The 25596-nt window shown below is 39.4% G+C and overlaps 2 protein-coding genes across 2 annotated transcripts in view; both read left to right on the forward strand.

Annotated features, from left to right (window-relative positions):
• The first annotated feature begins 9538 nt into the window (after positions 1-9538).
• LOC120017683 (ubiquitin-conjugating enzyme E2 D4-like) lies at positions 9539-12851 on the forward strand. The gene is made up of 7 exons (XM_038960608.1): positions 9539-9828; positions 10946-11009; positions 11197-11228; positions 11582-11659; positions 11779-11884; positions 12076-12169; positions 12434-12851. Exons 1-7 carry the CDS (start codon positions 9805-9807, stop codon positions 12477-12479), a joined length of 444 nt encoding a protein of 147 aa, XP_038816536.1. The 5' UTR covers positions 9539-9804; the 3' UTR covers positions 12480-12851.
• A 3866-nt stretch (positions 12852-16717) lies between these two features.
• The window catches only part of LOC120017685 (protein bicaudal C homolog 1-A-like), a 76436-nt gene continuing 67557 nt past the window's right edge, over positions 16718-25596 (forward strand). The window contains exon 1 of the mRNA XM_038960609.1: positions 16718-17092. Coding sequence (XP_038816537.1) covers positions 16900-17092 — 193 coding nt within the window. The 5' untranslated portion in view covers positions 16718-16899. The remainder of the gene's footprint in view (positions 17093-25596) is intronic.

The raw sequence follows: 25596 nt of genomic DNA on the forward strand, positions 1-25596 counted from the left end.
AAATACTTATTTCATTCTTACAACATTAAGGGAATGTATGTGCAACCTAACTTAAACGTTGTATTAATGTCATCACAACTGAGCATATTTTGTGTTTTGTAATGTACCCACACTGTTCCCACAACCTAATTACATGTTCTGGGAACCTTTAAAGAACTCAGAAAGGCTGCTTTGTCAACATTCTTGTAACATCAAAGGAATATGAAACAAACATGATCTGAATGTCAGTACAACTGGACAGTTTTTGCATTTTGGGAACTTGTCATGTCCCCACAATGTTACCACAACCTAATGAAACATTCTGGGAACCAATAAAGAACAGATTCATGTTTTCTGGGAGTGTTTTTGTAACATCAGGTGAATGTTTTTGCACACTAAAAGAAACATTGTAGAATAATCCACACAACTGGACAGTCATGGTGTTTTGGGAACATATCTGTTGTGATGTCTCCACAATCTTCCCATCAGACTGTTCCCATAACCTAATGAAGCATTCTGGGAACCATTAAAGAACAGATTAAATGTGTTATAGGAACGTTCTTGCAACATCAGGCAAATGTTTTACACAAATATACAAACTTTTGGAGAATGTTCTGTGGTGGTTGTTACAGATGTTGTGCACAATATTTTAGTGAATGTTAGGAGAACATTCAAAGGATTTTCATCTGAAACATTTTTGATAAATAGATTTTATTAAAAACATTCATCAACATCCTAATGTTAAACTGAACAAAAATATAAATGCAACATGCAACAATTTCTAAGATTTTACTGAGTTACTGTTCATTTAAGGAAATCAGTCAATTGAAATAAATTCACAAATACCTTTAAAAAAAGTAGGGGTGTGGATCAGAAAACCAGTCAGTATCTGGTGTGACCACCATTTGCATCATGCAGCGGGACACATCTCCTTCACATAGAGTTGATCAGGCTGTTGATAGTGTCCTGTGGAATGTTGACCCACTCTTTTTCAATGGCTGTGCAAAATTGCTGGATATTAGCGGGAACTGGAACACACTGTCTCACATGTCGCCCCAGAGCACCCCGAACATGCTCAATGGGTGACATGTCTTATGAGTATGCAGGCCATGGAAGAACTAGGACATTTTCACCTTCCAGTGTAATAGCGAACACCCCGCCGGTAGGCGTCTGATTGCCGTCATTTTCGTGCATGTAGAATCATTTTGCACTCGAATTGCAAATTACGGACTTCACTGTGTTCAGAGGTGCTAAGTCAGGGGTTCCAAAACATTTTTGGCCCGCAACACCATTTTAATATAAATTATTTTTCACGACCCCACCATGTAAAAAAAGTTATGTAATCAACGGCCAATGTTTACTTTTTGTATTTGGGATTTGACAGTCTATTACAAATAAGTCTGACAGTATTTTTTACAGTATGAAGACAGTATGGTTTGAAGTGACTGAAATGCATCAGAAAGGTATTGGGAAGTTCAGAAGATTATCAGGCAATAAGGTTGTATGATCTTCTGTGTAGAAGTCTGATTTAGTGTCTGCTCTTGTCCACTCAGTTCTAATGGCTTGTTGGCAAACTAGAGGGAAAAAGTATGTACATACGTGTTCCTGAGGATCTTTCAGTGAAGGGGTCATAATATTTTGTAGCTTAAACCATTCAAAAGATAGAGCCACATTTGTAGGAAGAAAACAGAAACCGCTCTGTTTATTACAACCACATCTAGCAGCTACCGGAGGCTACTGAACCAAGCTCAAATGTTCTCTTGCTGCCCCATTTTCAAATCAGGCGACCCCTAGTTTGGGAAACCATGTGCTAAGTACTCTCGGCCGACTAACGCTACCAGTGTGTCTGTGCCATTAGGCCACTTAGAAAAGTCTCTGCATTGACCATCTTGTTCAGAAGTGTAAGTGGGTCATCCAGCAGTTCAGCGGCCACATGCAGTCAAGAAGTGACCGAATGGAAGAGTAGATGAGATCAGGGAAGATCACAGTCATAGAACAGCTGAGAAAAAGATCTGGTAATACATTATGAATGATATCTCAGCCATGTGAAAGGAGGTTGCTTAGAAATGTATTTTACATACACTGGTGCTAATTTATTTCCATTACCAGAACAATTTTTTACCCTGACAAAAATGAAAGTTCAAGAGATCAATAGCGGAAGGAAGGAAGCAACATCATATCTGTAATTGAGTTGCCAAAAAGACCACAAATCAATAGGAAGTCCGGGAGTCTATGTTACTGTTTCTCCAAACCACTTCCTTTATTTAATCGAATAAGTAACACAATTCCCCTCCCAACCAAATTAGGAATAACAAATCCGTTCAAATACACCCACCCAACCCTCTCACTCTTAGTGTTTGCCCGTTTTCAAATAGTCAAACGTTGAATGCCATTCTCTTCCAGTGGAGTAGGAGGCTGCGGTATAAGGAGGACATGAAGTACTGTACCTTTGTTTTTCACATGTAGCTACAGCATGAAAGGAGAAACTTCCACCAAATCTCTCTACAAGGACTGTAAATATAGCTCAACATCCCAGAGCTATGAAAGACAATACATGGAATAGTTTCCCCCACATTCTTCTTGCTTTGTAATAGAAAAAAGAGCTGTTGCAGAGGAAATGTGAAAATCCACTGATGGGTGAAGGAAATGAAATGAAGAAGAAACTCCGATAGAGAACAGACCACAAGGGACTGTGATGGGGAAATGATCACTTTATTGATGGATTTGACAACGTGAGACAGAGCCTTTCCTGCTCTGATTACGTGGTAACATACAAACAGCTCGCACATGTGATTGAATTCACATACCCAGAAGTTTGTGACTGTTAGGCTGTCTCTAAGGATCAGCTTCACGTTGTAATGATACGCGTACCAGAGAGTTGATTGAAATTGTAGGGAACCATGTTTCCTCTGAGTCCTCAAACAAAATCTGTCATATGTTTACCTACAGAATTCCTTAGAATTCAATTGAGCCCATCTCTGTCATTTTTACACCTCATTTTGTTTCCAACTGCCTACACACACTCTGAAAGCATCTACCTATGGAGAGTACCTGGTAGTATAAGTAAATTCTTACAGTTCTCTAAAAACACTGAGATTTCATTTGACCAGGGACAAAGAGCTACACTGTACCATAATATGTTTCACATTGAATTGAGCCCTCATTTTTCACATTTAACCTCAGCAATGAATGTACAGAGCAATGTAAGTAATCTGACCTCTCTGCTAAAAAGATGTGTCAGAGAATAATGTAGAAAAACAAAACCCCAGCTACTGCCTCTTCACTTATGTTCTGACATTAACCTGGCAAATAGTATTAACAGAAAACAGTAAACACAAGTCATTTTAACTGTGCAATTAGTAAGTTGGCTTTTGGTCCATATAACATCAACAACATGCATTCCAGTCTTTCTTGGTTGAGGGTTGACAAGAGATTAACTGCTACTCTTCAAGTTTTTATGAGAAATGTGAATGTGATGAAAATTACAAATTGTCTGCATAATCAAATAACATTCAGCTCAGACACCCACACATACCCCACAAGACATGCCACCAGGGGTAATTTCAAAGTCCCTAAGTCCAAAACTAATTAATGGCACCGCACAGTATTATACAGAGCCATGATTGCAGGGAACTCCCTTCCATTTCTAATTATTCACGCAAACAGCAAAATTACCTTTAAAAACAGGATTAAACAACATCACATGGAACAGCGGGAACTGTGAGGGGACACACACAAACACACACACAAACATAAAACATAACACATATTTTTTGTTGTTGTATTGTTTGTATATCGTTGTATTTTAAATGTATGTGACTGTCCTTGTCTATCAGTGTATCAGTGTTTTGTTACTTGTCATGTTTTGTGTTTTTTGTGGATCCAAGAAGAGTAGCTGCTGCTTCAGCAAAAGCTAATGGGGAGCCAAATAAACAAATAAATACTCTCTTCTATGTAAAACAAAACAAATAAATACTCTTTTCCATATAAAACAAAACAAATAAACAAATAAATACTCTCTTCCATATAAAACAAAACAAATAAACAAATAAATACTCTCTTCCATATAAAACAAAACAAATAAACAAATAAATACTCTCTTCCATATAAAACAAAACAAATAAATACTCTCTTCCATATAAAACAAAGCAAATAAACAAATAAATACTCTCTTTCATATAAAACAAAACAAATAAACAAATAAATACTCTCTTCCATATAAAACAAAGCAAATAAACAAATAAATACTCTCTTCCATATAAAACAAAACAAAATAATGAGCTGAATCCAAATCCTCACTATCCATATACTCTGCAGCTATGAAAAATGCTAAATCATGCTAAATCACATGCACATGCACATTCACTGAGTAAAATACACAGAAAAAAGTTAATCTCGTTATCCTCCCTACTTTTCATTAGATTTTTTGAAGCTATTTTGAAGCTTGAGGTAAAAATATATTAATAAGATATCCCCACAGAACATCAATACATTTCTCTTTCTCAGGGGGGAGTTGCACTGATGGACTAGATAGATTTCACAGCTGAATCTAAAGAAATACTGCATTGACAACATACTAGACATTCTAATGCATTTTCCTTCCTTTTGCTCCAAAACGTGTAGCTCAGCTGGTTAAAATGGCTGAATGTCATACATACACAACCAGAGCCTCTGGAACAAACCAGACCATGTAACCTGAGTGTGTCTGCATGCAAGTACAAGTGTCGATATGCATGTTTGCATTTATGTACAGTCATGTGCATCAGTGCACATGGTGACACCCCCGCCATACACTCATTTTGATGCCACATACCTGTAACTAGCTAACGCTACAAACCCCAAATCAAGGACATGGATTTCAGTAGAGTCAAAGCCTTCTAGTTGTACATGTGTGTCCTTTAGCATTGGGTTTGTATCAGCCTACACGGTGTCTTATCGCTACTGAAGTGCAGCACAAAAAAAAGTGCACTGAGGTTGAATGGGTTTTCACCCAGTTTGAAAACTGTTCTGCACACCTTACCTTTCTGTATACAATCATGTTGGGTGATTCATCGGCTACTCCATTACTCCCCACACTGTTGGTCTGTGCCATGATCCAGTAGGGTGAACAGCCTCAGTAATGCTCAGGTGCTGAAGCAGAGAGATAGGACAGTGGAGAACATTATGGCATAGAAACATTAAAGAAGAATCCTACAGGAACAAAATGTCCCTTACCTTTAAGCTACATACAAAATAGAAGAATACTTTGAGTGCATAAAAATGACCTATTAGATGTAAGTGAGTCTATTTCCAATCATAGGCTAACATGGTAGACATGTTAATATCATCAACTAATTGATGTATTAACTAAATGTTTTGGCTGGTTAATTTCAGTACAAATAGCAGTAATTACAGTGATGTGATCATCATTATTATAATCATCACCATCATTCTCCTCCTCCTCCTCCTCATCATCATTTCATATTTTACCATTATATACATTCCTTCAGTATTCCACCCGTTTAACATATGCACAGTATCGAGATTTAATGAAAGCTTACACAAAGGCCTTATTGATTTCTGCCTTGCTATCGTGCTTATTGACATTGGAGAATTCAATAGCTCCTGAGATGCGAAAAGGCAGCACGGTGGCAAGAAAACGTGCAGGCAAGCTCTAAATCAAAAACAGTGGATGTAGGGGACTTAACGAAATAGGCTCGGGTTGTTTCTCAAAGGGAAAGTAAAGAACAATGTGTAAAATACATTTAATTTAGTGCCATTGAAATATAAAACGTGAATACAAAGTATACAAAATACCCTTTCATTACAAACGGTGAGAAATGATCGAGGGCAATTTTGTGTGCATCCGAGGTTCAGTATCTAATCTTCGCCCCAAACGACACCCACCGCATCCTTTCAAGGATTATTCCAAAATACATAGCATATGTAAATATATTAGTCTTCCCTTAGCTCCCATCATCACATAGCTAATAGTCAATGAAGTGTCTCCATCAAGCCAAGACTCCTATAATTTCAGCACCATGGACAGCTACAGCAAAAAGCCCCGCTCCCTTGATCACTTGTCTCGATCTATCGTGAATAAAAGGAAAATATGTAAATAAGCAATCGTTCTTTGATGATTTACCTGAAAAAACGCACAGCCTGCGAATATCCTGTTTCTTTGCAGAACTGGTGTGCAGTGCGTGTGATAGGTTAGGCTATGTCAACTGGCAGACATAGGAATTCGAAGATAATTCATTGGCAATTGTAAGAGACAGGCATTCGATGCAGACTTGGTTGTTACCGCTTCCCTCTTCTCCAAAATGATGCTGAAAGCACGGGCGCGCGGCACCCACAGAATAACGTGAACGTGCATCGATCCATGACCAATCACGTGCAAGGAATCCAAACCCCTATCTGGCACATTTACAGGGGACCGTCAGATTGAAGTAGCACTGTGTTGTTGTTATAAAATAGTAATGGTGGTCACACATTTCTTTAAACACATTTTGGTGAGCTGAGCAGAGAAACAGGCATACTACTGATGATGATGATGAATTGGGAATACACATTTAGTCAATTACATGTAATGGTGTAATGAGTACCCACCAAAACCTATAAATAAATGTATCTGTGTAGTCTTTATGTATTGCTTATATTTCTGTTACACACTGTGACATTTTGCATATTCAATAGTCATTATAATTAGTCTTTTTTCGCATACCTTGCTAGAATGTTAATCATATTGACATAGCACAGAGATATCTGATTAGCATTTAGGTCATTAATTGGATGGCCATTGTCATAAAGATGAGCTAATAATGATATTCTCATCTGTAGCCTACAAAACATCTTCCTTCACTTCATTATGCATGCACAGTATGCTTAGCTTTCAGGTTTCAGGTGACACTGTGTCCAAACTCTTTTTTGTCTTCAAGTCCTGTTTGCTGCTGTGGTAAAATAATGCATTATACTCAGTCTTGAATATCCAGAAATGATGAACAGCCTCATTTGATGCAGCATTGTTGGCTGGGTGGCACATCACTGTCAGAGCGCAAAGGATTTGCAAAGAAATTAGCTTCAAGACTCATGTGTCACTCTCATCCCAACCCAAATCAGGTTCTTCCATCTCACTTTCATTTTTCATATTTCTCCTCAACCTCCCCTTACATCGAATCAGTTTTAATATTTGATTTTTTTTTTTCAAAGGCTTAACATTTATGTCCAGCATTTATTTTGATGAAACAGAAGTATCTGATACGCTGTTTTTTTGTTGGCACCTACTCTTGGTCCCTGAAGACTCTTAATCCATATGATACATTTGTTGGCGTGTATAAATCCACTACTACTTTTCCATAGAAATGTTTATGGTACATGTCCTCTCGGGATAGCAAGTTACTATAAATGTTAATTTTAATACATGCAGTTAACCCAGATTACCTAGAACTGGCAATCTACCACCAACAGTTTGTCTACAATCATATCAAAGGGCTTCTCCCTTCATCAAGCAGAATAGTTCTCTATAACCCTTTCTCCCTCTCCCATAATTACATATCTATTTGAGGTGCCGGTACTCAGTTCCAGTAAGCTCCTGTCCAAGTCAAGCACTGACCCTATGCAGTATTGACTGCATGTCACCGGGGATCTCCCTATATTGAACGCCTCATCAGTAGAATTCACTACAAAGTCAGGCCGGGTCAACCAAGGGCCCCCTAGGTCCCTTCTAAGAACTGGAGCCCATCCCGTGAGAAAACCCTGCAAGTTTAATATGTGTCATATGCCCTGCCTTCTTCTTTCCCACTTGTCAATGTAACAGACATCACGTTGCTTGCTTAGCAAGTACCACATCCTCCTGATGAGGCTCACACCGAGGCTCGAACCCAGGACCTCTGCCTTGCTAGCACATGTGACCGCCCTCCCAAAGCGTCTTACCAGTCGGCGACATCAAAAAGTTTGCTATTTGGTGGCACTTCAGAATGAGGAGTGAGTTTCACACATTCTCATGTGCTACACCAAGACCTAGGTTCGGCAGGTTACTTTATAAATGTAACCCGTTACAGTTACCTGTCCAAAATTGTAATCAGTAAAGTAACTTTTGGATTACCCAAACTCAGTAACATAATCTGATTACTTTCAGTTAGTTTTGGATTACCTTCCCCTTATTAATATTGATGCACTCGTGCTTCAATCTATGTAACATAATAACATTTGTCAGTCTGAGATAGAGATTTCAGTTTTTTTGCATGGGCTGCATCTCAATCCAGCGCTTCCACCTATGCGGCCTTCCCTATCTGCAGTGGAAAGTTGCAGAGCTACAGCGCTGTTTGTCAGACCAGGAGACACCTGAAAATCGGTCTTCTCACGAAAACGTCCGTAACTAACATGGCACTCTATAGAAAGATGAGACTCTCACGAACACGATGGTCTTCTCTATTTTGATTCATGACTTCCATAAGCCCCACGGGACTCGTCTGAAGTCCGTTTGAGCTACAAATGAATATGTGTCACGGGACTTGTCTGAAGGTACTGGTTTTAAAAACTTATGGATGTATGGAGGTAGTTTCGTGCCAACAAAAAAAGGGGTTAAATATGTGTAAAAAAATACATATCTATAATATATATATATATATATATATATATATATATTTCCTGAGTGTTCTTATATTTCCTAGATATAGGACAAACACTTCAAAACCTTGTTTCTTATGAGTTATACTTTTTTTGTATTTTTTGCAATTTATAATTGTGTTATTAAGTGCATTTCTGTGGGCTATAGTAGTAAAGGCCAAATTCAATATTTTATCAAATAATTTTCTTATATGTATTTTTTCTATACCTAAAGGGGTCCTAAAATTCCAAATCAAATAGTTAAATGATCCACAGTATGACCATCTTAAACAATTCCATATGTCAGTTTAGACACCCCCCACCCCTTATGCACTTATGTACTTATGTACTTTTATTTAAGATGCCTATGTTTTTTAGAGGATGATAAACAGTTCAGTAGTCACGCAGTCAAGAACATTAGAGCCATCTGGTGGTTCAAGACAGAACACTGCCCAAACTAGTGCAACGATATCAGAATTACTGCTAGACAACAAACAGACATAGTTTTAGAATACTACACATGTGCCTTATTTGATTGATGCTTACAAATGCAGAGATCTAATGTAGTAGGCTAGCTCAGTTAGGAAAAATCTATGAGAATATCATTGTATCTAGTTGTGTGGAAAAGCATCTCCTCAGTAGGTTGATGGTGCATTAATAAATATGATTGTCTATTTGGAATTCGATATTAGCATTGTTCACGTCATGTGGGGTAATTTGGGGTAGCTATCCCTTTAAGATACTACCATTTATGTTATGTGCATCTGTCCACGAGAGATTAGCAATGTGCCACAGATAAACCATTTATTATCGTAATCTTTGAGTGTACTGTCACTTTAACAGGCCGATGTTCAACATAAAAACTCAAATCCCCAGAATGCACAGTAGTTTGAGTCCTCGCCAAAAGGGTAATGGTTAGAAGGGATACAGATTTGATCAAATCAACGTCAAAAGTAAACATTTGGGGGATTTTAGCTAAGCATTTTCGTAACCATAATGTAATTATCATAACCTCATACGTTCATTCACCAAACCTGCTGCGTAACATGGTCTCCTAACCTGTTACGAAAAGTCAAATCTAACAAAAGCCATATCCCATCTAGTCAAAACCAACAAAAAGCGGAAACAAAAGAAATCGCAAATTTCTAGAAACAAATTTTGGTGAGCTGGGCAGAGATACAGGCATACAACTGACAGCTTTCAGTGTTAACACCATACACCTAACTCAGGAGGGCTGACATGGCTTTGAAAAGAATACAGAAGGTGAGTGTGTCCATTAATTTTATAACGTCGTCATGTTCATAAACGGTTGGTCGATGTCCTGTCACAAAATTCCACGATAGCAAACTATAGCTAGCTAGCTAGCTAATTTTAGCTTTGGATGTTAGCTGTGTCACAAAATTCCACGATAGCATACTATAGCTAGCTAGCTCATTTTAGCTTTGGACGTTAGCTGCGTAGCTATGTAACGTTAGCTAGCTACCAATCTAGCTATACCATTGGCTACTTTGTCAACAATGGTTTAACTTGTCCGTTATTCCTCACCAAAGAAATACAACATTTTCATCGCAGCAATAATGACAATAAAACGTTAGCTAACTGTTAATGTTTTACCTTGTCAGGCTGGCAAATCAAAGCTTGCTAATGTTAGTAACGTTAATTCTACCTGTTGGCTATTGGCCTACCAGCATAATCATCAGTCAATCAGTAACGTTAGCTAACTACGTTAACTAGTTATCGGTGTAACGTTAGCTAGGTAAGTTAATTGTGTCAACGCCATAACTAGTTAGTTACAGTAGCTAGTTAGGTACTCGTAAATTAGCTAACCAACTGGTCTGTTAGCTACTCGAACTTGTAAGCTAGTTATGTTGCTGTTCTGGTTATTCCTGTCTGTCAATGAATAAAAACGCTTCTGGAATCCTCATCACCACGAGTGGGCTATTGTAGCTATCTTTGCTTGTTTTACTTTCAGTGTATATTTCAACAGAACATTAACGTTAATGCGCCTTTATATAATTCATGAAATTCAGCAGTAGCTCAATTATAGATATATGGGGGTCAATTCCTAGTTATATATGTAGCTAGCTAGGTACCTTGTTATTTGTTATTTATTTAACCAGGAAAAACCCATTGAGACACAGCGTCTCTTTTGCAAGGGAGATCTGGCCAAGAAAGCAGAAGCTGTCAATAAACATTATGACATGTAAAACATACAATACAAACAGCACAACATGTCACCTAGCTAGCTACTTGAATTCGTATAAAGCCATATAGACCACAAGACTGACTTGTCAAAGTAGCTAACAACATTGTTGGGTAGACAATATGTATGGAATTTTCCCCCTGTACATAATTCATTGTGCTACATTTTATTTTACAGGAGCTACATGACTTGCAAAGGGACCCTCCTGCTCAGTGCTCTGCTGGACCAGTTGGAGAGGACTGTATGTTTCACTACAGCTTTTGTGGCCACCTCAAACTTAAATTAATGCAGAAATACAATTTGATGCATATGGAAGTGAAGGGTTATTGACCTCAGTCAATGAATTCCTTTTGGCTCCATTTTGCATTTTATTATTGTCAATAGTTATATGATTTTATGTGATCTAATGTCTCATCTTTCTTTTACAGTGTTTCATTGGCAAGCCACAATCATGGGACCTGTAAGCCCTTTTCTAAATTTTCATTGTTTATAAATCTTTAGTAGACAATAGTGTCAATATTGTGTTGATTTCTGATGGAAGCTATTTATTCTGCTTTGGTCCCATTGTTATAAGCTCAACCTTCTTGCACCAAAGGAACAAGTGTTAGTTTCCTTGTCTTACTATATAGTCTACTATAACTGAGTTGCTTGGATGTGTGTCACCTCCAGTAAACCCCCATCACACTTCTGTTACTGTAAACAATGACAAGTAAAGGGAGGTTGACTGTGGGCTTTAACATTCTATGGAGTATTGGGTGTCATTTTATGGTTCACAGCACTGTTTTAACAAGGTACCTTTCACCCCTCTTTTAGACTGACAGCCCATATCAGGGAGGAGTGTTCTTCCTCACCATCCACTTCCCAACAGACTATCCCTTCAAACCGCCAAAGGTTAGAAACGCCTCTTCAGCTCCTGTTACACAATTTTCCCCTGGGTGTAGAGTACCCTAAACCACATGCAGTATGTATGCCTGACTTTTTTTTTTTCTCCATGTATTTTCTTTCCATAGGTAGCCTTCACAACGAAAATCTATCACCCAAACATTAACAGTAATGGTAGCATCTGTCTGGACATTCTGAGGTCACAGTGGTCCCCAGCACTTACAGTTTCAAAAGGTAAGACAAACTGGCTTGTTTTTCTGTATCTTTTGTACCCTCATGAAAGTTAGTTGAAAAATGCATCTCAAATGTTTTTCTGATTTGTTCTCCAACTGTTAAGCTTGACAATATTGATAATGACAATATTATTGCAGGTGTCATTGCGAAATAAACTCATCCTGGTTATCCCTGCCTTTTTGTTTTTCCAGTTTTATTGTCCATATGCTCTTTGCTATGTGACCCAAACCCAGATGACCCCCTAGTCCCAGACATAGCACACATCTACAAGCAGGACAAAGAAAAGTAAGTTGACACGCTCTCTCACACACATGCACACCATTCTTTTAGCAGGAAAAATATATGAACATGACATTCCTTTCATGTGTACAGCATGTAGTCAATTATAGAATAAACATCTCTTCTGAAAGTAGACACTCCTACAAGATACTGTATCTACTGTATAATGATGTGGATGCTTAAAACAGACTGGCTGAATGTAAGATTTGGCTGTAAATTGCTCAATAAATCTTTGTTAAACCTGGTTTACATTTTATTTTGTTTTTACAGGTACAACAGATTAGCAAGAGATTGGACTCAAAAGTATGCAATGTAAAGGACTGAAGTTTGAGACAACGGAAGAGGTTTAAGCAAATTAACTTCATGGACACTTCTGAAAACAGTACTGTTGCCACCCCTCATCCACACTGGTTCAAGAAGAAGTGTTGTATATGGGAAGCACTTTCTATCCCCAAATTAACTGCTTTTATGCTTTGAAGTCATTATTTTCCTTTTGTTTGACGTTCCCAATGTTATATAAATTATTATTCAGTTATTTCTGAGATGACCCATAAAAACAGACCAATTATGACTCCACCCCCTTCATCTTAGTTTTTTTCTCCTTTCAGAGATTTTTATTGTATAGTATAAAGCTATACTGAATCTATTTTTATTATTTTGCATTAAAAAGTTAAACAAAAAAAATTGATCCTGTCTTAATTGTTATTCTAGAGACACCTATTTATTTTAGATCTGCACAAGTGCCTGGAGGTTTGGGCTAAGGCTTTTTTTGATTAGGGCAGTAGAATTCAGAAATTCTTCCCATGTCATTTTGTATTTCACCACTAGATGACAGCATTTACCTCTTCTCACCTACTACACAGGAGCACGGCTCAGTTGAATGCAAATTCGAATTAGGGCTATAATCTGGCAGGATACTCAAATGGATTACACTGTTACCTTGTTGTTCTCAAATCTATAACTCCACAGTTAATTGCATTTTTTTGTTAAATTTCAGCTACTATCAGATTTAATTATGACAGTGCGTTCTGACTTTTCAGATGGGATGTCTAGATAGAATACGGCTTTTGTCAAATTGACGTCAAAAGCAGATTTTTGGGGGGGTTGGTATTTTAGCTAACCGTAACCCTTTTCCTTACCAAAGTAATTCTCCAAACCTGCTACGTGAAGTCTAACCTTTTACATTATTCCACTAAAATTCAATTTTGACCAAAGCTGTATCCATCTAGACAAAACCACTCTAGTCCTACGTAAGGATGAAAGTTGACCCTATGAACTTCAACATCTGAATTAAAGCCGAATGATAAGAGATGCATAATATTTGTTCAGTCTCCTTGTATGTATGCTGTGGAATAGCGCTGTAGGCCTACATATAAATGAAGCATATTGACTAAATGTTTCAATTTCACATTAGAGGCAACTCAACTGTCTTAACTGAAACTCTCCATTTTATCTCAGTGTATCAACTCTTACAGAAGTGGTTCTTGTGGGGTGGTGTTGGGCCATTGTGTAGTTTTCTTGTTACTTATTTTATCCTCAGGATGTGAATTGCTTCCTCAATGTTTCTTAGAACTCAAATGCTTCCTCTGGCTCTTCTCTTACTATACGGTAAATGTACTGTATCTCATCGGTGCCATAGAGTGACATGGAATCGTTGAGTCATGAATAAAGTACACATAACTTAAGTAAACATTTTAAACCTAGTCAAATTAATAAAATAAACCTACCTATAGTGCATTTGGAAAGTATTCAGACCCCTTGACTTTTTACACATTTTGTTACATTACAGCCTAATTAAATTATTTTCCTCAATCTATACCCAATACCCCATAATGACAAATCCAAAATGGGTTTTTAGAAATGTTTGCAAATGTATAAAAATTTTAAAAAATCATACCTTATATAAGTATTCAGACCCTTTGCTATGAGACTTGAAATTGAGCTCCGGTGCATCCTGTTTCCATTGATCATCCTTGAGATGTTTCTACAACGTGATTGGAGTCCACCTGTGGTAAATTCAACTGATTGGACATGATTTGGAAAGGCATGCACCTGTCTATATAAGGTCCCACAGTTGACAGTGCATGTCAGAGCAAAAACCAAGCCAGGAAGGAATTGTCCGTAGAGCTTTGAGACAGGATTGTGCCGAGGCACATCAATGGGGAAGGGTACCAAAAAATGTATGGTTCCCTAGAACACGGTGGCTTCCATCATTCTTAAATGGAAGAAGGTTGGAACCACCAAAACTCTCCCTAGAGCTGTCTGCCTGGCCAAAATGAGCAATCAGGGGAGAAGGGCCTTGGTCAGGGAGGTGACCAAGAACCCAATGGTCACTCTGACAGAGTTCCTCTGTGGAGACTGGGAGAACATTCCAGAAGGACAACCATCTCTGCAGCACTCCACCAATCAGGCCTTTAAGGGAGAGTGGCAAGACCTGAAAGCACTCCTCTGTATAAGGCACATGACAGCCCACTTGGAGTTTGCCAAAAGGCACCTAAAGGACTCAAACCAGGAGAAACAAGATTGAACTCTTTAGCCTGAATGCCAAGTGTCACGTCTGGAGGAAACCTGGCACCATCCCTACAGTGAAGCGTGGTGGTAGTGGCAACAGCATGCTGTGGGGATGTTTTACAGACTAGTCAGGATCGAGGGAAAGTTGAACGGAGCAAAGTACATTGCGATCCTTGATGAAAACCTGCTCCAGAGCGCTCAGGTCCTCAGACTGGGGTGAAGGTTCACCTTCCAACAGGACAATGACCCTAAACACACAGCCAAGACAACGCAGGAGTGGCTTCGGGACAAGTCTGAAAAATTGTCAAAGACTCTAGCCACCCTAGTCATAGACTGTTCTCTCTGTTACCGCATGGCAAGCGGTACTGGAGCACCAAGTCTAGGTCCAAAAGGCTTCTTAACAGCTTCTAACCCCAAACCATAAGACTCCTGAAAAGCTAATCAAAGGGCTACACAGAGTCCTCTTTTACGCTGCTGCTACTATCTGTTTATTATCTATGCATGGTCACTTTAACTCTACCTACATGTACATATTACCTAAATTACCTCGACTAACTAGTGCCCCCGCACATTGACTCTGTACTGGTAACTTTATATAGCCTCGCTAATGCTATTTTACTGCTGTTGTTTAATTATTTGTTACTTTTTGGTTTATTTTCTTTTACTTAACACATTTTTCTTAACTTCTTAAATCATTGTTGGTTAAGGGCTTGTAAGTATGCATTTCACTGGCACATGTGACAAATATAATTTGATTTGAATGTCCTTGAATGTCTTTGAGTGAAATTTGTCCTTTGGTCTGGAGTCCAAATAGGAGATTTTTGGTTCCAACCACCATGTCTTTGTGAGACGAGGTGTTGGTGAACGGACTATCTATCTCTCTGTATTTCCCACCGTAAAGCATGGAGGAGGAGGTGTTATGGTGTTTGGGTGCTTTTCTGGTGACACTGTCTGTGATTTATTTAGAATTCAAGGCATACTTAACAAGCATGTCTACCACAGCATTCTGCAGCAATACGCCATCCCATCTGGTTTGGGCTTAGTGGGACTATCATTTGTTTTTCAACAAGACAATGACCCCTCCAGGCTGTGTAAAATATATTTTACCAAGAAGGATAATGATGGAGTGCTGCATGAGGTGACCTGACCTCTACAATCCCCCGACCTCAACCCAATTGAGATGGTTTGGGATGAGTCGGACCGCAGAGTGAAGGAAAAGCAGCCAACAAGTACTCAGCATATGTGGGAAATCCTTCAAGACTGTTGGAAAAGCATTACAGGTGAAGCTGGTTGAGAGAATGCCAAGAGTGTCCAAATCTGTCATCAAGGCTATTTGAAGAATCTAAAATCTAAAATATTTAGATTTGTTTAACACTGTTTTGGTTACTACATGATTCCATGTGTGTTATTTCATAGTTTTGATGTCTTCACTTTTATTCTACAATGTAGAAAATAGTAAAAATAAAGAAAAACCCTTGAACGAGTAGGTGTTCTAAAACTTTTGACCGGTAGTGTATGTAAATGTGACATTACCGTTTTAAATTTTGAATAAGTGTGAAAACAAATCTAAACCTATTTTTGCTTTGTCATTATGGGGTATTGTGTGTAGATTGATGAGCGAAAAAAAACATTTGTTGGTGTGACCCTGGATACCCATGAATAAAAAAAACAAGAACATTGTGCCGTTTGGTTAATATAAGAAATATTAAGTATATTTAAAACCAAATACTTTAGACTTTTACTCAAGTAGTATTTTACTGGCTGACTTTCACTTTTACTTGAGTCATTTCCTATTAAGGTATCATTACCTTTACTCAAGTATGACAATTGTGTACTTTTTCCACCACTGCCTATGCTTTTCATACATGATAGTCAATAATGATGATCTAAAAAGGGTTCATTTAGACAAATGATGGGAAGGATTGCAATGAACTACATTTGGGAGGAGTCCCACGTCTTCGAGTTGTGCCTGACACGTGAAACTTTTACTTGTGCTCTAGACTCAGAAAATAAACTGTGGATCAGACTATTTTTAGAGCGGTACTCTATGGGGACATCAGAGGGGGCTCGAGAAAACGGTCGAGGAATAAGTCACTGCGCAACAATGAGTCTGAACACAATCTCGAAGTGATAAATGTAGGGAAGTAGCTTTTACAATCCACAATTTGGTAGTTTACAATTAGTTCGAAACGCAGTGGCCACTGGAAACGTTTCTGCGCAGCGCAATGGCTGCCCAGTGCGACTCGTTGAGCGGATACTTGCAACAGTCCGACCAGGGCTCGAACAGCGAGCGCAGTACTGACTCCCCGGTCCCCGGCTCCGAGGATGACTTGAGCGGACCCCATGCCTTACCAGACCCGGAGTGGACGGAGGAGAGATTTCGAGTGGACCGCAAGAAACTGGAAATCATGTTATTAGGTAGGCCTAAAGAAAAAACATAGACAAATGGTGCTCTGTGTTGCTACATTTTTTAAAACTTTGACTACATTTTAAAACATTCCTTTGTTATGGGAATGGGAACTATGCCAACTGTATGCTCCCAAAAACAAATTTTCCCCCTTCATATGGTGTTGGCAGTTTTTTTCCCATTAACATTATTTGGCTATATTTCGTGTCTGCCTTGTCCTGGAATGTGTAGGCCTGATGTTACTTTGTCGCTCGTTTACATGTTTTTGATGTCTTCAGAGACTGTCCGGTTCAAAGAATTTTGGCCATAATTTGAAACATTTCTTTGTAGTTTCTTTTGATCACCGAAAGCAAATTACACATTGTGGTTCCCTCTGCTCGGTTGGTATTGAGATGTAATCAATGTCATGTATTTTTTCTAGGATGGGCATAGTCTTCTGTAGAAAGTTGCCTCAATATTACATGCATTAAAACAAACGTTAGACACGGTACAATTGTTTATGCAAAACTAGTCATTCAATTCTGACTGAAGTCTCGGTCACTTCACATGCATTTATAATGTTTGTGCTATGGTCAGCAGTTGAGAAGCATGAACACGACTCGACCAATAGGAGTCGCTATGAGCACGTGTTATGGTCATCGCTGAAGTTTTACGTTCTGATACCTCAATAGCTGAAAACACTTCTATCGATGAAACCAAACGATCCTGAAAATATTTCCTGGTCATTGGTAACCTATAACGATGCAAATGCCCACGTTGTTTATGGTTATTTAACCTAATTAAAAGTGTTTAAGAATACTATTTTGTCAATATCTCATGTAGTCTGTATGTGCAGTACTGTACAAACCTATAGTCAATGATCTGTCTGAGATACAAAGCGTATTTGCATCCACTGTTTTCCAGATGATGATAAAGTTTTATTCCCATTCGTAGCTACTCCAGCACAATCTCTGTCACCGTCATGTCTGTGAACAGTTCAACGACTGACATAAGTCCCTTGGAATGTAAAGGGTGAGATCCTCATCAGTTATTGCAAAACGCATCTTGTAGAAGAAGAAACCAGGGTTATGTAACTGAAGACTCTTTATCAATCCCACAGGAAGACCGTGAGTTGCCATCAGCTGGAGAAACAGCCCAACAAGGCCATACAGGGAACATTAACAACAGGAGATAATGAACCCAATGAAAACAACCCATGGAAGCTGAGATATCATGCAAAACAAGGGGTTTCCTATTCAGCTTGACACGAGACAACCCATGTCTTTGTCTGTCTTGACACTTCTTTCTCATCCTGTTGGATATCTACTCAGTGGGCTACTGATTGATCTACTCTCCTTTGATAATATTTTATTTCATTACAGTACTCTTTTGATTATAATGAGTTAACCTCCGATGAATGTTGTTCCAAACTTCTCCTCCGTGTATGCCCAAGATAATCCAGATCTGTGTGGGTGGACATTATTATAAAAATGCCTGTTTAATTGGAGCATATTTATCAAACCTGCTCTGTAGTTCTGTGTTTTGAAGTTGAAGAAAAAACTGTTATAGGTTTTCTGTCTGTCTTTCTCTCTCTTTCACCCACACTTCCAGCTCCTCATGGTTGTGGCCCCGTTGCTGCTGTGCTACTCTGCAGTCCTTAAAGCTCCATGTCATCCCTTCCTTTTCCAGGAAAACAACTTAACCAGAGGCCGTCCCTAAACTGAAGTCTCCTGGACATACTGTGTGTGTGTGCCTGAGTGTGTGTGGCAGAGGTCATCTCTTTAACATGTTGTTTTCTAGTAGTTTCTATGATCATGGCAGGATTTCGCCATGTTAACATTCAGTCAGTGGCATGAAGTGAATATTACTATTTGTTTTGTCTGTGGTCAGTCGTTGGCCTTTCTCAATTGGGCAAAGGTCTGTTCTCTCCTCGAGTCCTGTCCTCCGTGACCCGGTAAACCGATAAGTGGTGGCCATGAAGGAGAGTGTCAATTCGTTAATAGAGGAACGGAGGAGTTTGCTCCTCTCCCTCAATTGCCTCTTCCGGGGGAAGATGCTCAGGTGTATCCTACCACGGAAGAGTTTTGAAATCCCCCACACCCCCTTTGAAACAACTGTTGTTTTCTCAGATGAGAAATGCATGCACACATTTAAAAAAAGGATACATTTATAATTTTATCTATAAAATGTCTGGCTCAACTAGCTCAACATTTTATACCACTTTACACAGGTACTTGGAGATTCCAGTTCTGTAAACGTCATTAGCCTAATGACATTCTAGTGGAGAAGGATAGTCCAATTTCATACAGGCACATTTATTTCCACATTTCCTTTCCTCGCCTCCTCGATTTACCTTTTTCAAAAGAAGGTGAGGAGAGGGAGTATATGACATGAGGAATTAAGGAAATCCAGTTGAGATTTAATTTAATTGAACCCATATTTTACCAGGTAGGTTGCCTGAGAACACATTCTCATTTACAGCAATGACCTGGCGAATAGTTACAAGGGAGCGGAGGGGGGATGAATAAGCCAATTGGAAGATTCTCCCAGTGGTTCAGAGTGAGTGATCGTGCAACCTCAACCATGAAACAGCATTAGACTTTTAAAAAATCTACTTTCTCTATTCTGGAAGAGTTGAAGGATGTACTCTATCCCATAGGGCTTGCAGACATTCTTTAAGACATTCAGTCTTCATCAGCAGTAAGAGCATCCTTGTGTGGTTGTTTTTTTAATGCATAATTAACCAATATACCGTATATTTAACTCCAAGCCTGTTTAGGATGCTTTGATTGGTCATTGCGTGTTACCGTCAGCATTGTAAAATCTGTTTTCATTGGAGGAGAGGGCTTTGTTGATGTGGGACTCAGTGTCCTGAAGTGGACACAGCCCAGAGTTTGGCCTATAGTTAAATCATTGTGTGGGAACTTCAGTATATTTTCACTCCAGGTTTTATCAGCTGTGACGGTATCTCTGGCCTCCCTTGCTTGGAAACTTGTGTAACCTGCATTATGCAAAAGGGAAAGGTCCTGCATAAAGCCTTGCTAATGTTAAAAGGTGCTTCAAATAACATTTCCTCCCATCTCAACTTCCACTATAGAGGAGGAGTTTTGGAAGACTTAATTTAGAGGGAAAAAACACCTGTTAGGAATGTGTGTAAGCTTTTATTTAGTGAAGTAATGAGTCGTCCTATCTGAATAGCCAAATGTAGGCCTCCTCTTGGCTTGCATTGCAGTGTGACTTCTTTCCAAGCCTCCCTATAAAATCCATTAAGCCAGTATCCGGATGGTGTTGAAATATACAGTATGACAGATGAGCATCTATTTCCCATGCACAGTTGAAGTCAGAAGTTTACATACACTTAGGTTGGAGTCATTAAAACTCGTTTTTCAACCACCACAAATTTCTTGTTAACAAACTATAGTTTTGGCAAGTCGGTTAGGACATCTACTTTGTGCATGACACAAATTAATTTTCCCAACAATTATTTACAGACAGATTGTTTCACATATAATTCACTGTATCACAATTTCAGTGGGTCAGATGTTTACATACACTAAATTGACTGTGCCTTTAAACAGCTTGGAAAATTCCAGAAAATTATGTTTAGAAGCTTCTGATAGGCTAATTGACATCACTTGAGTCAATTGGAGGTGTACCTGTGGATGTATTTCAAGGCCTACCTTCAATCTCAGTGTCTCTTTGCTTGACATCATGGAAAATCAAAAGAAATCAGCCAAGACCTCAGACATTTTTTTTTGTAGACTTCCACAAGTCTGGTTCATCCTTGGGAGCAATTCCCAACACCTGAAGGTACCACGTTCATCTGTACAAACAATAGTACGCAAGTATAAACACCATGGGACCACGCAGCCGTCATACCGCTCAGGAAGGAGATGCGTTCTGTCTCCTAGAGATGAATGTACTTTGGTGCGAAAAGTGCAAATCAATCCCAGAACAACAGCAAAGGACCTTGTGAAGATGCTGGAGGAAACGGGTACAAAAGTATCTATATCCATAGTAAAATGAGTCCTATATCGACATAACCTGAAAGGCCGCTCAGCAAGGAAGAAGCCACTGCTCCAAAACCGCCATATAAAAGCCGGGCTACGGTTTGCAACTGCCCATGGGGACAAAGATTGTACTTTTTGGTGAAATGTCCTCTGGTCTAATAAAACAAAAATAGAACTGTTTGGCCATAATGACCATCGTTATGTTTGGAGGAAAAAGGGGGAGGCTTGCAAGCCGAGGAACACCATCCCAACCGTGAAGCACAGGGGTTGCAGCATCATGTTGTGGGGTGCTTTGCTGCAGGAGAGACTGGTGCACTTCACAAAATAGATGGCATCATGAGGGTGGAAAATTATGTGGATTTTTTGAAGCAACATCTCAAGACAATTGAAGTTAAAGCTTGGTCGCAAATGGGTCTTTCAAATGGACAATGATCCCAAGCATACTTCCAAAGTTGTGGCAAAATGGCTTAAGGACAACAAAGTCAAGTTATTGGAGTGGCCATCACAAAGCCCTGACCTCAATCCTATAGAAAATGTGTGGGCAGAACTGAAAAAGTGTGTGCGAGCAAGTATGCCTACAAACCTGACTCAGTTACACCAGCTCTGTCAGGAGGAATGGGCCAAAATTCACCCAACTTATTGTGGGAAGCTTGTGGAAGGCTACCTGAAACGTTTGACCCAAGTTAAACAATTTAAAGTCAATGCTACCAAATACTAATTGAGTGTATGTAAACTTCTGACCCACTGAGAATGTGATGAAAGAAATAAAAGCTGAAATAAATCATTCCCTTTACTATTATTCTGACATTTCACATTCTTAAAATAAAGTGGTGATCCTAACTGACCTAAGACAGGGAATTTTTACTAGGATTAAGTGTCAGGAATTGTGAAAAACCGAGTTTAAATGTATTTGGCTAAGGTGTATGTAAACTTCCGACTTCAACTGTATGTCAATATTCTCCAACACTCACACAGATCTGGTCTATCGGTCAAAGGTCTGTTCTTACCTATGACGTGTACTGTAAGTGGGGCTGAGGATACAATAGTTTTTATAGTGTCCTCTGTTTTGTCTGTTTCCCCTGCTGTTTGTTTTAGAGGCTTTGAGCTGAAGAAAGTGTGTAAGATTTGAAGTTGGAGGAGAAAAGGGTTGTTGTCTGAGAGAAACACAGTGGGTACATTAGAAACATCATGATGACTACACCGTACATCACCACATTAGAAGGCTATATCCACTAACACTCACTTTGTTTAGCACAGTTCCTTTCTGGAACAATATGGAAATAATGAGCTGAATAGAAATGGTAATACATGCCCCCCGTGCAGTGCCTCCGTTGCACATTATCACAATTTGTTTTGGTGCCCTACTTCTAAATTAAATTACATGGTCAAATTGAAATGTCTTGAATTGGCAGTCAATGGATGACCAGTTTTAAGTCAGTTAATGATTTTAAGTCTGTAAATGGTTGTAAAAATCTCTCAGTAACTGTCTGCATACCTCAAGTTTTTGTGTGTTGGTGCAGGAGGAAAACTTGAATGTAGTGTAAACTGCTTTATGGTTCTCTGGTCACATAAACTACCAATCTCATTCAAATTTGTTTTTTTATTCACTAAAGTGTGGGAAAACATTTCCTCTTAGTCATATATTCCAAATCAAATGTGTGTGAATATGTCCATGTACAGTATGTGTAGTTTCTATAGTTACAAGCAAGGTAGACAGATGTGTATTTGGCATGTGATTTGGAGACTCTCAATTGGCCTTTGGTTATTGGGGTTACCTTTTTCCTAACAACATTTTATTGTTAATTTGAAGTTAAGTGAGATCTTTGTACAGACTTCTGGTGGCCTACAGTATACAGACTATATGTTAGCTGACTAACTACACCACCCCTAATTAAATTAATAATTTTCTTCATTGTAACATTTTGTTTCCCTCCCCTAAACCTCTACCTGACAATTATCGGGTAGCTGTATCTTGGTCTTGAGGTGTAAAAGCGCTCCTCGAAAACAAATAGTAAACGTGCAGATTTGCTGCTACCTTGTAGCCTACAGGTTTACGTCAGTATTCTCATGCATCCTAAACAAACGGCATTAGCTAACCGTACAATGTCACCAAGTAGGTTATGCCTTGCAACATTATACACTCTGTCCCCCAGTAGGGATGGAACTGAGTACATTGAAGGCAATGTAAAAACTGATCCTGTATGGAAAGAAGCAGACTCACAAACTGGGTCGAAAAGCAGAAAAAGGGTCTTCTCTCTGCGGCACGTCCACATTCTGTCCTAAAATAGTGTAGGATGGGGTATAGGCCCCCATCCTCGTCTTCCTCCTGGGTGCTGAGTAAGAGCTTCAGACAGGAAGTGAGTGTTGTGTGGGGGAATGTGCTGCAGGCACCACTCTCTACTGTAGGAGAACACAGGACTGTTTCAACCTCCAGAACCACATACTATTAAACTAATGGGCTGTTTTAAGTGGTGTTTACTGAGGACATTACAGGGACTCATCATGGGGGAGCTCAAAGTATGTCAAGTATGTGGTGTAAACTTGAATACACTTCGGGTATAATGTTACTCAAGTGTTTTTTCTATTGGAGCTTTAACATCACTCTATACTCTGCTCCTCAACATCATGGCAAGCAGACATTATGCCAAAACAATATGTGATAAAGTGTTTGTGCCTCTTGTATGCTGTAGCTCTCCTCTCTGTATCCTGTAGCTCCCCTCTCTGTATCCTGTAGCTCCCCTCTCTGTATCCTGTAGCTCCCCTCTCTGTATCCTATAGCTCTCCTCTCTGTATCCTGTAGCTCTCCTCTCTGTATACTATCACTCTCCTCTCTGTATCCTGTAGCTCTCCTCTCTGTATACTATCACTCTCCTCTCTGTATCCTGTAGCTCTCCTCTCTGTATCCTGTAGCTCTCCTCTCTGTATCCTGTAGCTCCCCTCTCTGTATCCTGTAGCTCTCCTCTCTGTATACTATCACTCTCCTCTCTGTATACTGTAGCTCTCCTCTCTGTATCCTGTAGCTCTCCTCTCTGTATCCTGTAGCTCCCCTCTCTGTATCCTGTAGCTCTCCTCTCTGTATCCTGTAGCTCTCCTCTCTGTATCCTGTAGCTCTCCTCTCTGTATCCTGTAGCTCTCCTCTCTGTATACTATAGCTCTCCTCTCTGTATACTGTAGCTCTCCTCTCTGTATACTGTAGCTCTCCTCTCTGTATACTGTAGCTCCCCTCTCTCTATCCTGTAGCTCCCCTCTCTGTATACTGTAGCTCTCCTCTCTGCATACTGTAGCTCTCCTCTCTGTATCCTGTAGCTCCCCTCTCTGTATCCTGTAGCTCTCCTCTCTGTATCCTGTAGCTCTCCTCTCTGTATACTATAGCTCTCCTCTCTGTATACTGTAGCTCTCCTCTCTGTATACTGTAGCTCTCCTCTCTGTATACTGTAGCTCTCCTCTCTGTATCCTGTAGCTCTCCTCTCTGTATCCTGTAGCTCTCCTCTCTGTATCCTGTAGCTCTCCTCTCTGTATCCTGTAGCTCTCCTCTCTGTATACTATAGCTCTCCTCTCTGTATACTGTAGCTCTCCTCTCTGTATACTGTAGCTCTCCTCTCTGTATCCTGTAGCTCTCCTCTCTGTATCCTGTAGCTCTCCTCTCTGTATCCTGTAGCTCTCCTCTCTGTATCCTGTAGCTCCCCTCTCTGTATCCTGTAGCTCCCCTCTCTGTATGCTGTAGCTCCCCTCTCTGTATCCTATAGCTCTCCTCCCTGTATACTGTAGCTCCCCTCTCTTCCAACCTTTTCTGAAACACGCTGATACAATTTAACAATTTTATATTCAACTTTGCTTACACGTTGAATTCCTTCATCCCAAGCATGATGAAGTGTTCAGGAGCTCTAATATAATTGAGGTCTTTTCTTGTGGAAAAACCTGCATGTTATTACTAAATAAAACCTGGAATCATGTTTCAACGGTCCGACTTGACTCGAGCTCTCTGACCCATTTCTCTGCTTCTGAAACTGTGAAATTAATACCTTTTTTAAAATTATATTTTTTTACTTCACCTTTTTCTTCTGCACCTTTAAAGTGCAGATTTACATTCTGGCTGGTTTGCGGCTGCTATAATTGTACTTTTTTTGAACTACCACTCTCCCCTTTGAGTGTTGTGTTTTCTTAAGAGGACCTCGGTTAGTTGTTCTTTCTCTTCATTCAACATTTAGTACAATCTGCTTTTTCTCCACATTGCCCTGATTGGAGAGAGTGCTCTTGGTTGGTGGACCTGGTCCTGGTTGTTGCTAGAATATTCTTCAATGGGATAAAAGAAAATGGAAAGAAAGGGAACAGAAACGTTATGTTTAGTTTGATGGAGAGGGCTGGACGGTGGTCATTTCAAAAAGGCCCTAATTGAGTTACTTTGTTGATTTGGATGTGTCAGTGTGGACTGCGGATGCCGTTCGTCAAAGTCATCAAGGAATGAATTCCCACACATTCAAATAACAAACAAAAAATAAGTGTAGATGAAAGATGGTTATTTATGT

The sequence above is a fragment of the Salvelinus namaycush genome, chromosome 22 (assembly GCF_016432855.1).
Source record: "Salvelinus namaycush isolate Seneca chromosome 22, SaNama_1.0, whole genome shotgun sequence".
NCBI classification, from domain to species: Eukaryota; Metazoa; Chordata; class Actinopteri; order Salmoniformes; family Salmonidae; genus Salvelinus; species Salvelinus namaycush.

Coding starts and splice junctions, on each gene's coding strand:
- LOC120017683 (XM_038960608.1), top strand. CDS start 9,805: ATGGCTTTGAAAAGAATACAGAAG. Junction 9,829..10,945: donor CTTTGAAAAGAATACAGAAG/GTGAGTGTGTCC, acceptor TTTATTTTACAG/GAGCTACATGACTTGCAAAG. Junction 11,010..11,196: donor TGGACCAGTTGGAGAGGACT/GTATGTTTCACT, acceptor TTTCTTTTACAG/TGTTTCATTGGCAAGCCACA.